At 40.5% G+C, this 17,057-nt stretch overlaps 1 protein-coding gene across 1 annotated transcript; it reads left to right on the top strand.

Moving 5' to 3' along the window:
* The first annotated feature begins 1,424 nt into the window (after window positions 1–1,424).
* Window positions 1,425–16,595, top strand: churc1 (churchill domain containing 1). Its single transcript, XM_008111640.3, has 4 exons — window positions 1,425–1,584; window positions 3,695–3,830; window positions 4,595–4,665; window positions 14,711–16,595. Exons 1-4 carry the CDS (start codon window positions 1,546–1,548, stop codon window positions 14,801–14,803), a joined length of 339 nt encoding a protein of 112 aa, XP_008109847.1. The 5' UTR covers window positions 1,425–1,545; the 3' UTR covers window positions 14,804–16,595.
* The last annotated feature ends 462 nt before the right edge of the window (window positions 16,596–17,057 follow it).

Below are 17,057 nucleotides of genomic sequence, written 5' to 3'. Positions count from 1 at the left end.
GGTTCTTTGTTTATAATAGATTATCTGGTAGTGCACACTCATATAATCCAGTTTAAAGCAGAAAACCTGGGATCAGATCCTGGGGTATAGGACTTGTCTGGAAGGGCCTCTTTTCATTTAGGGATGGGGGTGGTTGTGTTCGATAACAGTTTAATTATGGGAGTTGTTTAGTGAAGCTCTGGCACTCTTTGGCAAAAGAGGCTAAAAATTGGGTTGGTGTGAGTTTTCCGGGCTGTATGGCTATGTTCCAGAAGCACTCTTTTCTGACATTTCACCCACATTTATGGCAAACATCCTCAGAGGTTGTTAGGTCTGTTGGAAACTAGACAAGTGAGGTTTATATATCTGTAGAATGTCCAGGGTGAGAGAAAGAACTCTTTGTCTGTTGGAGGCAAGTGTGAATGTTGCAATTGGCTAGTTTGACTAGCATTGAATAGCCTTGCAGCTTCAAAGCCTGGCTGCTTACTGCCTGGGGGAATCCTTTGTTGGGAGGTGTTGTAAAGATCTTGTAAAACTACAGCTCCCATGATACCCACAGCACTGAGCCATGGCAGTTAAAGTGGTGTCAAACTGCCTTAATTCTACAGTGTAGATGCACCCCTGAGGAGTCTGAAATGCTTTCCTGCTGTGTTCTGAAGCAGTTTTCGATAGAAAACCCCTACAATTCCTATTTTACATAATAATAACAACAACAACAATAATGATAATAAAACTTTATTTATATACCACTCCATCTCCTCCAGAGGACTCAGGGCGGTTTCCAGCATGAACATAAAAAACATTCAATTGTCAAAAAATACCATACAATAAAGTTAAACATAGTAAACATAATAAACAACATCATGTGTTTATTTCTCCCAGTACTGCGACTCAAGGCAGCTCCTGAAATGTTATTTTAATACAGCTACTAAAAATACAACCTCTGAGGATGCCTGCCATAGATGTGGGCGAAGTGTCAGTAGAGAATGCTTCTGGAACAGGGCCATACAGCCCGGAAAACTCACAGCAACCTAGTGATTCCGGCCATGAAAGCCTTCGACAACACATAAAACATAAGGTATAATATCAAAACACAAAGTAAAATAATCCATATAAAAACAATTTTAAAACAAAACAATAGCGGGAAACTGAGGAATCCCCTGTTTCTGGTATTGACCTATTCGTGGCATTTGAGATACCAAAACATTAAGACTGAAACCTATAAAAGCATCAATCACAAAATATTGCGCTAGGAGGAGTTCGCCGCCTCTGCCCAGCGCCACCTGACGGCCGCCGGCGTGCATTGCAACGCCGGGCGCCGGAGGATTACCTCATCTTCACCGGCTCTGATCGGCTCCACCTCCACCGCACCTGACAAGCCCCGCTCCCTACGCGCCACTTACTCTCAACAATAAGCCACGCCCACAACTTTGGCTCCTCTCCTAGCCTGTCTCAGAGGAGCGTTTGCAGTAAGGCGAAGAAGTCTCGCCTGTTCTTTTTTTTTTTCGTTCGCGCATGCGCGAGCATTGAGACGTCACAGAGCCCGGAAGAAGCTGAAGAGGCAACATGTGTGGCGGATGCGTCAAAACCGAGTATCCCTCTCGGGTAAGGAGGGGGAGGAAATAGACAGCAGACCCCAGCCTTTTTATCCCGGCTGAATGTGATTCCCTGCGTGGCTTAAAAAGAGGGTGCATCTACACTAGCATTAATATAGTTAAGTACCCTTTGAATTGCTATGGCTCAAAGCAATGGGATCACTGGAGTTGTAATTTGACAAGGCCTTTAGCCTTCTCTACCAAAGAGTAGTGCCTCACTGAACTAGAAACCCCATTTGAGCCATTGCAGTTCAAAGGGTACAGAACTGCATTAGTTCTATAGTGTAGAGAAGGCGTAGGCAAACTTGGGCCCTCCAGGTATTTTGGACTTCAACTCCCACAATCCCTAACCGTCTCAGGCTCCTCCCTTTTCCCCCTCAGAGGGGGAAAAGGAAGGGGCCTGAGGCCGTTGGGATTGTGAGAGTTGAAGTCCAAAACACCTAGAGGGCCCAAGTTTGCCCATGCCTGGTGTAGACACATTCCTAGTTAACCGAAGTATCCCTGTCGCTTTAGAAGTGAAAAGTTACAGTTCAGAATGTGTGCCTGTAGGTAGGACTGGAGCCGTCCGTATCCCACCACTCTCCCATTCATTTCCCATTTCTGAAACTGATACCTTGAGCACCCGCAAGGGCTATAAATTAATGATATGTAATTGAGGATAATGGAGGAAGGTAGGGAGTTTCAGAAAAAAATCTATTTCTCTTTTATTGCCTATTCTAAAGCCTTTGACTGTGTGGATCATAATAAATTGTGGCAAGTTCTTGGTAGTATGGGGATACCAAGCCACCTTGCCTGTCTCCTGAGGAATCTGGATAACAACCAAGTAGCAACAGTAAGAACAGACCATGGAACAACAGACTGGTTCAAGATTAGGAAAGGAGTACGGCAAGGCTGTATACCCTCACCCTACCTATTAAACTTATATGCAGAACACATAATGCGACATGCGGGGCTTGATGAATCCAAGGCTAGAATTAAAATTGCTGGAAGAAACATTAACAGCCTTACCACTTCATCACACTAGAGTTTGGATCCACTTTAAATCCACTTTAGGAAGGGGCCTTTAAATAGCTCAGCCAGGCAGGTCCTGAGCCTCACCAAACTACAAACACCAGAATTCTGCAGGAGGCAGAAATCGGATTTAACGTTGATAAATGTTCAAGTGTGATGAGGCCCTTATTAGATATGCAGATGATACCATTTTGATGGCTGAAAGTGGGGAGGAGCTGAGGAGCCTTATAAACAAGGTGAAAAAAGAAAGTACAAAAGCTGGGTTGCAATTAAACATTAAAAAAAACAAGATGATGGCAACCAGACTGATTGATAACTGGCAAATAGAGGGAGAAAACATGGAGGCAGTGACAGACTTTGTCTTTCTAGATGTGAAGATGACTACAGATGCAGACTGCAGCCAGGAAATCAGAAGACGTTTACTTCTTGGGAGGAGAGCAATGACCAATCTCGATAAAATAGTGAAGAGCAGAAACATCACACTGGCAGTGAAGTTTCGCATACTTAAGCAATGGTATTCTCCATAGAAACCGATGGTTGCAAGAGCTGGACCATAAGGAAAGCTGAGTGAAAAAAGATAGACACTGTTGAACTGTGGTGTTGGAGGAAAATTCTGAGAGTACAAGAAGATTCAATGAGTCCATAATCCAGAAAATAATGCCCGACTACTCACTGGAAAGTTATTGGAGGCAAAGATGAAGAAGACAGGAAAGCTTGGAGAAGACAGTGATGCTGGGGAAAATGGAAGGAAAAAGGAAGAGCGGCCGATCAACGGCAAGATGGATGGGTGGTATCCTTGAAGTGACTGGCTTGACTTTGAAGGAGCTGAAGGTGGTGATGGTGTGGACTGATCCATGAGCTCACGAAGAGTTGGAAGCGACTGAAAAAATAAACCACAACAATAAATTGAGGAGAACCAGTGAAAAGTCAAAGATTGCCTGCATGTTTTGTCAATGATTCAGTTCATCTCCATGGCTGCTTTTTGAAGTAGATTAAAAATTATGGAGTGTTCCAACTGGAGAGCTGACATGTAACTTGACCATAAAATGAAAATTTTCTGTACAGAGAGAACTAATTACATAAACGTTTCTTTCCTGCTTGACTTGTAGGGTAACACCTGTTTGGAGAATGGCTCCTACTTGCTGAACTATGTCGGTTGCACTGAATGCAAAAAGAGAGATTTTGTGATGATAATAAACAGAGCAAGAGAAGAAGAGGATGGAGAAGAGATTATCACTTATGACCGTAAGGAGGCTAAACATTCAAAGAGTTTGGCATGTTCCAGGCATGGGAAACTTGTGTTTCATTAATAGTTTTTTATGTCTAGAGCAGGCATAGGCAAACTTCAGCTCTCTAGATGTTTTGGATTTCAACTCCCACAATTCCTCACAGCTGGTAGGCTGTCACTTCAAAGTTTCAGTTTAACTGCCATCCGTGGCAATTCTCTTTGCTAAAGAACTAAAATGCAATGTTACTGACACTTCTTTCCTCTCCCCCACCCTCCACGGGCAGTAGGAGGAGGAAAGGAGGTACAATTAAAAAAAATCAAGATGGGATGCAGGAGTGTCCTTGATAAAATTTAATTGTATTGTGTCTTCCTTTGGACTCCTCTCTAATTCCTAAATACTTTTGCAGACCGGAGGTGCATTTTCACAACATTTACCTCAAAGCATTAGCATGACTGGACTCTTAACTTTAATGAAAGATGATGCACCTGGTGGTGCAGTGCGTTAAACCCTTGTGCCAGCAGGACTGCTGACTGAAAGGTAGGCAGTTTGAATCCAGGGAGTGGCTCCTGTCTGTCAGCTCTAGCTCCCCATGCAGGATCATGAGAGAAGCCTCCCACAGGATGAAAAAACAGCAAGCATCTGGGTGTCCCCCGAGCAACAGCCTTGCAGACTGCCCATTCTCTCACACCAGAAATGACTTGCACTTTCTCAAGTTGCTCCTGACACAAAAAAATGCCTTACAATGGAGTTTGTTTTTCTAAAACTTTCTTTTCTTTTCAGATGTTTGTAAGAACTGTCACCATGTAATAGCCAGACATGAGTACACATTCAGTGTAGTGGATGATTACCAGGTAAGATCCTTATAAGATTCAGTAGTCTCAGATATTGTTCATTTTGGGTTTCCCCCATTGTTTGTTTTATGCTTCTTTTTTTGTTAAAGTTGTTACACTGTTAGAACTTGAAAACCCTTAGAAACCCACACTGCCATCCTGGGCTAAGCCTACATTAAACACAGGGAAATTACATTGGGATATATGTGCATAGCTTTGTGTTGCATGTTGGTGCCACTGAAAATCCACATCTTAAAAAATATCAAAGCCATTTCTGTTTGGTCTTATAGGTTTTTGTTTGTTTCTTTGTAATCTTCAGAGAGTTTTCCAGTGGCTGAACTACTTGTAGCTTTTCAGTTAAAAGAATGAGGTACTGTGAGGTCCGTATCAAGAATGTAGACATTTGGTGTCTAACAGACAATTCCTTGATAGACAGTGGTTGTGATCATAAGTCATGGAGGCAGTGTGTAATGGTCTACCCATGCAGTTCTGAGTCTGCTCCCCCTCATATTGCTTTGGATGTTGTGTGTATCCTCTAGCCTTCTTCCTCAAACTGAGGCCCAGTGTTTGGGCCTCCAACTCCCAAAATTCCTGACCATTGAACAAGCTGGCTAGGATTTCTGTGAGTTGGAGGCCCAAACAGCTGGAGGACCACAGTTTGAAGATGCACGCTCTAGCTTTTTGTGAGCAATCCAGAACCTCCTCCCACAATTTTCAAACCCCTGCCCTTGCTTACAAATGGAGAACAGAGGGAAAGGAGAGATAATACAGGGGTTGAAAAAGTAACTCATCACAGCTATCTTGGATCTCATCACACTTGAGCATTTATCCACTTTAAATCCGGTTTCTGCCTCCTGCAGAATTTTGGTGTTTGTAGTTTGGTGAGGCCCAGGACCTGTCTGGCCTAGCTGTTTAAAGGCCCCTCCCTAAAGTGGATTTAAACTGGATCCAAATCAATAACAACAATGAAGGTTGTGTATTGAAATGTAGCATATACATTTCAACACACTGTCTTAACAGAATGCAAATACAGAACTTTACATCCGTCAAAAACTGGTGTGAAGTGACTATACTTTCTCTAATTTTAGTAATAAAGTATTCAAGAAACCGAAGCAATTGGTTTCTGTATCCTGATCCTAAATGTGTTTGTTTGGACTTTCATATTAAGTAATCTGTTAAGCATATTGTTATTATGTTTATTTGTACCCCACTTTTTCTCTCCATAAGGAGACTCAAAGCGACTTTCATTAAAAGCATTTCAATGCAATTTAAAATATACAAATATGCACAGATTAAAACAGAATTAAATATCAGTGATATTAAAATTTCAGTTTAAATTCATAAAAACGTACTTAAAACTAAAAACCACAGTACCCCCCAACTTGATCTTTAAAACCTTCTTCTTTAAAAGCTGCCTGAATAAAAAGATAACAGCCTTGATATCAAAATTCTGCTACAATGATAGGCAAATGTTGGTTTCAGCATTTCTTATATGTTATAGCAGAGCTTTCCAAACTGTGTCATGACACAAGTACTCTTGTAAGGAGTTGGTTTAACCTCTGGTTTGCCAGTAAAACTGAATTACTGTGCCGCAAAAGGATTTATGTCTAAAAAGCATGTGACTAACACAAAAAGCTCTGAGTTATAGGATAGTGGGTAGAGGACTTTTAGACTTGGTAACTGTTGCAACACAGACTCCTTAAAGTGGCAGACCAGATGATAGTAAAATAGTTTATTAGTTCACAACCAAAAGGAGCCCAAAAACAAACTCAAAAGGCTCAGAACACTTAATCTTCAGTGTGAAACACAGAATTCCCAGCAAACAACTCAAAACCCCAGACCCTAGAAAATAACCCGGATTAAACCGGAGTATAATCCGGTTTAAAAACAAACTTTGTAAAACAACAAAGAAGGCACTCCAATTCCCAGCAGGACATCAGCAGGCAGGAATTGACGACCAGCAGGGCCCTGAAGACGTCTGTCGAAGTCACCCAAACACAATGTTGACGTTGTTGAGTCCAGTCCGGGTCAGAGGAGGAGAGGTCAGCAATACAAAATCCAGGTCAGAGAAGGAGAAGTCAGCAATACGAAATCCAGTCCAGGTCATACACAGAGCCAAAGAATGCAGCACAGCAAGTTCACAGAAGTCTTCCTAAAGCACGTCTTCTCAAACAGCTCACATGGACACACGAACACCCAAATAATACTTTGCCGACTGCAAAGGTGATCCATTTCCCAAACCCACTTTTATTCACAAATCATCCTCAGAACTAGAATCAGCCAACACCTTGCTAGCAGCTGCAGCCTGTTGCCTCAATTCCTCCTCAGAGCTAGAATCAGACAACGCCCCACCAGACCTTCTTTCAGCTGAAGCCTCTTGCCGATCCCTCCACCCGGTCCATCTTTTATCCAAACCCATAATTCCCCAAGACCCAGCTGGATCCCCACTGTGCCAACCCTCAAACGTGTCACTACTTGTGGGTTCTCTAAAGATGTCCTGGATCTCTCGCACCTTAGTCCAGTCCATTACCTCATCCTCTGAACTTGTCATCCCATCCTCCTGATCCTCAACCCCATCATCCCCCTCAAAGCCCTCAAATGTGTCATCATCAGTAGGCTCCATAAGTATTTCCCGGATCCGCTTCCTTTGTTGCTCCTCATCAGAGTCTTGCTCACAAGTAGTCTTTCTTCCCCTTCTAGTGCCCCTGGTAGATTCATGTTGTAAGTCCCTGTGTTTTATTCAATTGGGTGTTGTCTTCTCTGAGTATTAACAGTGAACTGGTCATTATTATCTGACCATAGTCCTTTTCTTTGTATGATTTATTTATCCTGGAGTGGGACCCAGGGCATCTCACAAAATGAATAGACTAAACGCAAATTTTTGAAATAGAATTAAAATAATTTCATTAAAACGATAGATTGAAAACATCTAAAACCACTCAAAGGTTAAACATAAAGTACCTCTTATAAGAGGCCTCCCTGCAAGTGCTGTCATATTAAAATATATATATATTTGTCTTCTAGTTAGGAGAGCAGGGAGGGGGCCAGCTTTGCCTCCCATTGAAGGGCCTTCCAGAAGGTGAGAGCAGCCACTGAGAAAGCTCTTTATCTTGTGTCCTCACCAAGAGAACCTGTGATGGTGGCAAGATCGAGAGATAGCCCTTCTTTGTAGACTATAACACTCTGGCAAGTTCATATAGGGCTATACGGTTCAGTACCTGAATCATATAGCACTTTGAATTGTGCCTGGTAATTAACTCATAGCCAGTGAAGCTGTTTTAACAAGTGATTTCACTTAACCAGTGTAGCAGAGTTATACCCGGTGGATTTTGTTCATGCTGCAATAGAACGTATTGCTTTGGCCAGAACACATCCTGACTCTTCAAGTGAAATCAATACTGTCATGATGTGTTTTTTTTGGAAATAGCTGTCAAAAGGATAGTAATTTCGGCATAAATATCATGACTGCTAAGTGCCCAAGGCCTTCACTTGTTTGAAGTCATTGCCTCCCAGATCTGGCTTGTTCAGGACAGAAAAATAAGTGTTGGTAAGCCCAGTGTCTGTTTTCTGTAGGAGAAGAACATTATGGAAGTTCACATAATACTAGTGGTGATGAGTTGGGATTAGAGTAGTAAAGATCACTTTCATTGTCAGTCATATTCTTTCATTGTCAAACCTTACAGGGTACCTCAGTCTGCCATTGAAGTTCTGATACTTGATTTATTGGGAGAGACCAGCTTGGTTGTACAGGATTGTATTTCTCTAGAGACAAGGCTTAGAAACAGAACATACAGCTAGCCAGCCTCCATGCCAGTTTTGTTACATATGCGAGTTTTGCCTTTGACAGGCAATGTACGGTAACGTAAAGTGTTAAAGATATTAAAATGTTTTGCCTTCTTGTCAGAATTCTCTGGTCAGCATATAAACAAATTTTAAAATAGAAAGTGATGTTAAAACAAGTGAGGTTAAAAACAAGATAAAATTGCCAGCAATGCATACTAGAAGCAGCACTAGGGATAAAACAGTGTTGGCATCTACAGATCTAAAAAATCCAGTCATTAAAATTTTCAGGAAATTGGAAAGAATCTTGTAGTTTCTGGTTAAATCTGCAAGGATGTTCCCCAATAAGGGTAAAATCACGAAAGAAGCCTGCTATTCTATAGCTTCTTGTTGTGTATTATTTGGCAACAATACCTGAAGAAGTGCCTCAGACGTGAGGCTATGATGTTCTAGTATTTAAGACATTAAGGTTTCCCCAGTACATGGCAGATTGGCTAGCATGCACTATCTGGGGATTTAAGATGCATAGGTAAAGAATTACCTTCCAAGACCTGGCTCCTCATCTATAGAAGAGCCGCTTTGAGTCTCTTTGTGCTGAGAAAAAGCAGGGTATAAATAAACATAACAACAACAGTCTACCTTTAGACATCTAGCTCATCTGTTTTCATAAGGGACTGAAAACCTTCCTCTGATTTATCAGATTCAAGTTCTGAGTTGTTCTTGAGATAGGTAGTGATTGGTGGGGTGTTGGCAATTTCATGTCATGTATACTGCATTTATAGTGTTATGTTTTGTTGTTTTTGTCCTTGTTTGTAAACATTAATGTTTGAGTGAAATGGGCATTGTAAATAAATATTATTGTTATTATTATATCAGATCAAGGAATAATGTAGCCTACAGATGATCTAGTATCATAAGGTTATATTAACCTTCCTCAATTTGGCCAGTCTTAAAGAAGGCTGCTGAAAAATGTCTAGACAGCTGTACAATCCCCATCCATCACCCCCGGCCTAAATCCATTTGTTAATTCCAAATAAAATATACGTGTTGGATCAATAGTATTTAAATGTTGACTTGCTATTCAACAGTTGATCCACTGCATCTTCTCATATTTTGACTAACAATTGCTTTTAGATGGGGTTGGTATTTATGACAGGTAATACTCCTTCAGATAACCTAGTTAAATTCTTTTAGGAGTTCAAAGCTTAAAGCCATTACTTTGATTTAAGCCTGAAAGCAGGTTGGCAGGCTTAATCTGGCTATACTGGTCTAGTTCAATTGCTATTGCTATGCCTTTTCCTTTTTGTTTTCAAAAGATGTCTAGATAGTGGAAAGGAAACAAGCAGGGCTGTTTGTATGCAGCATGACATCCATGGCAAAATATTGGACCTGGTACTGGCTGTGGCTTTTTTGATTTTTCAGATTATACATGCACACACATTTTAGCTTTACTATTTGGAAATGATTAATGGGAAAATACATAATAGTGATGCATGGAAATCAGAATACACTCCCTTTTACTTCCAATATTAGAGCATCTGCGTCCACTTCCTTCTTGTTCGATTCAAGCACTTTTTTTCTTGTTGAAACATGTACTTTTTTAAAAGGCTCTGAAAATTAAGGTGATGACTAATGCTGCTTATGTTTTTCTCCACCAAATTCACATTCTAGTCACAGAGAATGGATTTGCTTAGTATGGCACAAAGCTTGTCTAGGTAGAATAGTTCCTCAGATTTCTCTGCTTAAATCCATTTACCTGCAAATAATCATTGTAAAAGCAGTAGTTCTCCAACTGAGGCTCTTTGATCCTAAGCTCATTTGCTGGCAATTAGTTCTAGGGATTTCAGAGAAAAAAATACCTGTCAGGAATATATGCTTAGGAACACTGCCTCAGCTAAGGACAAGAGGGATGTTTTAACCTTTTCTAAGGTAACTTGAAAGCTGGTTCAGAACTGCCTCGACTGAGAAGCAATTAAGTGGAAAACACAGCTCTGTCTGTCTTGTGTGCATGGAGGACTGTGTTATGGGACAGAGGGATGCCAGTTTATGTTGAAATCATCACATTAGCTGACTGCTCCAGAACTGTAGTGTTTTGAAAAGAGCATCGTTGATCCCAAGGAGCTTAAAGACATGAATCAGAAGGTAGACTGGGATATTTTGAGGTAGACATGTGGGAGCTGTGCACTCATTTTGCAAGTAGTATATTATGATGGGGTTTTTTTTCGTGTCAGGAGCGACTTGAGAAACTGCAAGTCACTTCTGGGAGGAGAGAATTGGCTGTCTGCAAGGACATTGCCAAGGGACGCCCTGATGTTTTATCATCCGGTGGGAGGCTTCTTTCATATCTCTGCATGAGAAGCTGGAGCTGACAGATGGGAGCTCATCTCTCTCTCTGGATTCGAACCTCCAACCTTTCCATCAACAGTCCTGCTGGCACAAGGATTAATTCCACTGCGCCATCGGGGGCTCCTATTATGCTGGTGATTTAACAGTAGCAATAACTACAAATGTTCTTGAAAGAAAATCCAAGGCTGAGATAAAGAAATATGAACTTGGTTTAGGATCTGAACATAAAGTTTAGTCCAAATATGCAGATGTGTTCTGGTTCTTATACCACCACTTCCAGTTCAATAATAATAATAATTATTGTATGACACAGCAAACAAGATAGATATGCTGGATTTCATTTCACAAAATCACAAGTCGAACACTTCCCAAGTGTCTAGGACTGTGTGATGTATTATTATTATGTTATTGTATTTTATTTTATTATGACATAGCAAACAAGAAAGATATGCTGGATTTCGTATCACAAAATCACAAGTCAAACACTTCCCAAGTGTCTAGGACTGTGTGATGTATTTTCGGATGATGCGTGCAGATCCCAGTAGGGTGGCCTTTTTCAGTTGGCAGATCGTAATTTTGTCAATGTCTATTGTTTCCAAATGCCGACTGAGATCTTTTGGCATGGCACCCAATGTGCCCATCACCACCGGGACTACCTGCACTGGTTTCTGCCAGAGTCTTTGAAGTTCAATCTTGAGGTCCTGATAGCGGCTGCGTTTTTCCTGTTGTTTTTCATCAATGCGACTGTCACCTGGGATGGCGACATCAATGATCCAAACCTTTTTCTTTTCCACAACTGTGATGTCTGCTGTGTTGTGTTCCAGAACTTTGTCAGTCTGGATTCGGAAGTCCCACAGTATCTTTGCGTGCTCATTTTCCAATACTTTTGCAGGTTTGTGATCCCACCAGTTCTTTACTGCTAGGAGGTGGTACTTGAGGCATAAGTTCCAATGAATCATTTGGGCCACATAGTTGTGCCTCTGTTTGTAGTCTGTCTGTGCGATTTTCTTACAGCAGCTGAGGATATGATCAATGGTTTGTCAGCTTCCTTGCACAGTCTGCATTTTGGGTCATCAGCTGATTTTTCGATCTTGGCTTTAATTGCATTTGTTCTGATGGCTTGCTCCTGGGCTGCAAGGATCAGGCCTTCTGTCTCCTTCTTCAGTGTCCCATTCGTGAGCCATAGCCAGGTCTTCTCCTTATCAGCTTTTGCTTCAATTTTGTCAAGGAACTTTCCATGCAATGTTTTGTTGTGCCAGCTGTCAGCTCTAGTTTGTAGTGCAGTTTTCTTGTACTGATTTTTTGTCTGCTGTGTTTTGAGGAGTTTCTGCTTTTTGACTTCAATCAAAGCAGGTTCTTCACTTTGCTTTACATATTCTGCCAGGGCATGTTCTTCTTCTTTGACTGCTTGTTTTACTTGTAAGAGTCCTATGCCCCCTGAACTTCTAGGCAGATATAGCCGGTCAACATCACTGCGGGGGTGCAGTGAATGATGAATGGTCATGAGTTTTCTTGTTTTTCTGTCCAAATTGTTCAGTTCCACCTGTGCCCAGTTTATGATGCCAGCAGTATATCTTATGACAGGTATGGCCCAGGTGTTTATGGCCTTGATGGTGTTGTTGTTGTTGTTGTTGTTGTTGTTGTTGTTATTATTATTTGTTATCTGCCTCTCCCTATGGCTTGAGGTGGGGTACAATATGTCAAAACAGACAAATTCAACACCATTTAAATGCATATATCAAAATACACACAGCAAAGACTTCACCAATACCAATAAAATCCAGGTTAGAATTCACAGTTCAAAATTGACTGGGTAAGCCAGCTGGAAGAGATAAATCTTCAGTTGTGTCTTGAATTCTTAGAAGCCGGTTTAGCTGTTGAATGTTTTCTGGCAGGTCACTACACAGTCTCTGAGACAATTAATTTTTTATCTGATTGGTTCATGGACCTTGAGTCTATTTTTTTAAGACAAGAAAAATAGATTCTGTCACTCTGTACTCTGCCCAATCCTAGAGGACTGATTTGCCCTTCTATGTTAGGAGTTGAGCAAAATTGCAAGCTAGTCATTGATAACATTTTACTTTATAGCTACTTACCCCTAGAGGACCAATTTACCTTGGAAACCAGGTTTCTAAACTGAATTATTCAGAGCTGGATGTCCTAGTCTGAACTCTGTGTTACACCTCTGTCTCCTCTCTGCTGGGTAAATACTGGCCTCTTGAGACCATTGCCATCCTCTTACTTATCTCATTAATCTTTGTGACATGTGTTCAATGGCAGTGTTGATTACATTTTAACTTTCCAAACTGCTAGCCCCAGATTACCAATTTCCATGCTGTTCCTTCTGACAACTAGAAGCAGAAAGAAATTACAGTTGCAAGGCACATTTTGTTAGTGACATATATGTGCATAATTTGCACTATGACTGTGAGATAAGTTGTTGGCCATAGCACAATAGATATATTCTGCTGACAACAGTAGAGTTGTGCATACAGCAACATTGTTCATTGCTGTCGCACAATTCACAGCAGTACCCAGTCACTAGCATATATTGGACAGTGTTGCTGTTCTGCGTGGGATTGCACAGTGCTGGTACAATATTGTCTCGAAATTGGATATTTACATTATGCTGAAGGGGATGTTGGATTGCAGCCTATATTTATTTTAAGTGGTCACATTTAAAACATTACAACATCTCCCAAAAGTAGATGCTAAAAGATGTACAGTCAGCCCTCCACATTCACTGTAGTTAGGGGCACAAGACCCCAATGAAAATAAAAAGCTGTAAATAAAGGAATTGCTATGTTTTTACCTGAGAGAACACCTCTCCATGAATTACTGGGTCTTCCAGCATGATTATATGGCTTACTTTTGCTAGAAGCTGAACATAGAATCGCACTGGAGGACCTAGAGCAGTGGTTCTCAACCCATGGGTCCTCAGGTGTTTTAGCCTACAATTCCCAGAAATCCCAGCCAGTTTACCAGCAGTTAGGATTTCTGGGAGTTGAAGGCCAAAACATCTAGTGACTCACAGGTTGAGAACCACTGACATAGAGATTCCTAGAAAGAACAAATCCACGAATGATCAAATCTGCAAAAGTCAGAACTGTAAATGTGGGGGGTGACTGTAATTTGAGGAGGCAATATAGAAGCTAACAAGGCAGGACAGAGAGTTCTGACTCTACCCTTGGCCCATAAACTGTGTATTGAAAAATAATTTCAATGACTGTCTCTGCCATGCTATAAATCCTTCAATTCATCCATCAGTAGCCCAAGTGACACATTGCATTGCCAAGGCTGTACGCTCTCTGGTTTGGGAGAGGGAAGTACTAGGATTATGTGTCAAGAAACACTGGATTCTACATTCTATATTGCTCTGATCAAGCAAATATTCATATATTTGCATAATTATTAGGGAGGAAGAAGGAGTTATGCAGGCTCATTAAAGCTACATTACCCACACACCTTACGTTTTGTGTTTATAACCAATTGGGAAAGAAACTTGATTATTTCAAACATTCTTATAATGCCATACTCTGTACCCACTGCCTCCTTCCACCTAAATGGTGTGCCAACAAAAGGCACATTTTTGTGACAGGTAATCAGCTTGAATCCCACCCTTATGTTTTCATAAGAAGAGCTGAAGAAAATAACTGAATAACTCCCATTAGGAAGCACGTTTCATCATAACATGGACCAATGTGACACAGACTATCTATTCTATCATGTTAAAATTCAGAATAGTTAACTTTCCTGCCAAGTTCATCTTGTGTGAACTACAAGTAGTCTTTGATTATCTAAATAATTTCATTTGTGCCTTCAAACTAAATAGATGCTATATTTGCCTGATATATGACCAGTGTAGTGGGTATATTCAGTTTGAGTGTGCAACAAATGAACTTGCTGCCCCGTTGTAAGTGTGTGTTGTCTCTCATTGCAGGAATACACCATGCTCTGTATGCTCTGTGGCAGGGCAGAAGACTCCATCAGTGTTTTACCTGACGATCCTCATTTGATGACTCCGTTGTTCTAAAGCTTTTAATTTTGTAACTGGCTATTTTGTGCTCATTTGTGCCCAGTAGCAACAAAACCGTGGAATAAGACATCTTGAACAATCCAGTTGGTGTACAGTTGCACTCCAAATATCGTTGGGCTACATCTCCTCACACGATCTAACTGTTCTGACTATAGCTGGAGGGTCACAGGGTGTCCATCGTGACATGGAAAGTCAGAGTAATAGTTGTGGGGTCACCAAATTTCAGCTTGGTAAGCTTTTTCTTGCAGAAAGCTATGGAGAAAGATAATGTTTCTTTCTTCTAGTGCTTTTTGCATATGACAACAATTCTGAATAATAATAATAATAATAATAATAATAATAATAATAATAATACAATAGAGTCTCACTTATCCAAGCTAAACGGGCCAGCAGAAGCTTGGATAAGCGAATATCTTGGATAATAAGGAGGGATTAAGGAAAAGCCTATTAAACATCAAATTAGGTTATGATATTACAAATCAAGCACCAAAACATCATGTTATACAACAAATTTGACAGAAAAAGTAGTTCAATACACAGTAATGTTATGTTGTAATTACTGTATTTACGAATTTAGCACAAAAATATCACGATATATTGAAAACATTGACTACAAAAAGGGCTTGGATTATCCAGAGGCTTGGATAAGCGAGTGTTGGATAAGTGACACTCTACTGTAATAATAATTTTATTCCTTACCCACCTTTCCTTGTGACTCAAAGTCTTCTTTCAAGCATTGTGGACTATAGGATCTTGCAGAAAGTTTTGGAAAAAGGCAAAAATAATAGAAATTCTCCAGCAGTTGCTGTTGTTCTAGTGGAAAGAAGTCCCAGAATCAAGATCCCAAGTATAAATGGAGAGAATACATGTGATAACAAACCCTTAATTCAATTGATGAACTAGGCCTATTGAATAAATGGGGTTTACATATTTGTTGACTTTATTTACTTTGTTTTATATCCTGCCCTTTCTCCCTCATTGAGGGACTTCCAATTCAGTAATTGATTCAGTGTATCTGTTCTGGTTAAGTCCAGCAGTTAGATTTAGCCTTGTGTCTGACTTCTTTAGGAGCTTGACCAAGGACAGAAACAGCAGGAGAATCCCTTTTTTCCTGCACTGCATTTAATCTCTCTCACCAGGGCTTGAGGGACACTTGACCCTTGCAAGTGGTTTGCTGATGCCTGAAATTAGTGCAGTCCACCCACAAGATGTTCAAGTTAAAACTTCTAACTTATGAAAGCCCTAAATTTGCAGGTTGTAGTGACAGATTCCACACTGGTTTCTGCACTTGCTGTAGTTGGCATTCTAAAAGCCTGTTTTCATGACCCAACTGCTCTGCTGAAATGTGCATTGAGCCAATTATTTTTTTGCCCTGAATTCACGCTACTCCTTGCTTAAACGCCAGAGCCAGATTTTTCATGCATGCCAAAGTTACATCATCAGACAGCCATCAAGAGAACTACCATTTGCTGTGATATTGTGTTTGTTTGGGTACATGGTGAAATATTATACAGATATGGAGTCCAGAGTTAACACAGATCAGACTGAATGTTACCAAGCTATTTGGCCATGAGAATGGAATACAGCCTTCCTCTGCTGTTAGCTGCGGTAAGTAAATGGAAGCAGTGTATCTTCTTACCAGAAGATGTGGACAGAGTCAAGGTCACTGTCTTATCTCCTGAATGTCTGGATGACCTCTTTTGGAAGTGAAAGATACTTAATGTAATAGATTTTTTAGTCAGCAAGGCAGTTCTGATTATAATGTTAAATACAATTTTATCTAAATGGATGATGTTGAAATGCTTATTTGAATGATTGATTCAGTCTGCTGAGCTTTGGAAATCTACAAGTTCAGAATGAAAAGAAAAACATGCTTGAGGATGCCTTACAGATACAAATAAGATTTAATTTTCATATTTCCCTTTGGAGAGTTGTACATATGCTTCTCTTCCATTGAAATCAGTGACTTAAAACAAGCCTGAAGTTCATCCAGTGTTTCTAAAAGTTTAAACAGCCAACAGTTCCATTGGCAGAATTTCATATTGCTTTCCTTACTGTGGAGTTTTCAAAGAATTAGCCAGGTCAGTTTCTCTCATCTGAGAGGGGAAATGGCCCAGGGATGGGGAAAGAATCAAGCAGGACTTTTCAAACTAGCTAATTTATTTTAACACAAGATATTTATAAATATGATTCCACTTCTGCAGAGGCACTGATGGAAGCAAATTGATGTCTGCAAAAGTTCATTATTCTC

This window comes from Anolis carolinensis, chromosome 1, assembly GCF_035594765.1.
Source record: "Anolis carolinensis isolate JA03-04 chromosome 1, rAnoCar3.1.pri, whole genome shotgun sequence".
NCBI lineage: Eukaryota > Metazoa > Chordata > Lepidosauria > Squamata > Dactyloidae > Anolis > Anolis carolinensis.
The sequence above is the reverse complement of the archived record's forward strand: the minus strand, read 5'-3'. Positions and strand labels throughout refer to the sequence as shown.

What these genes read in the sequence shown, in the direction of transcription:
- churc1 (XM_008111640.3), top strand. Translation starts at nt 1,546, where the DNA reads ATGTGTGGCGGATGCGTCAAAACCGAGTATCCCTCTCGG. An exon ending in AAACCGAGTATCCCTCTCGG is followed by an intron (nt 1,585 to 3,694) that starts GTAAGGAGGGGG and finishes CTTGACTTGTAG; the next exon opens with GGTAACACCTGTTTGGAGAA. An exon ending in GTGTAGTGGATGATTACCAG is followed by an intron (nt 4,666 to 14,710) that starts GTAAGATCCTTA and finishes CTCTCATTGCAG; the next exon opens with GAATACACCATGCTCTGTAT.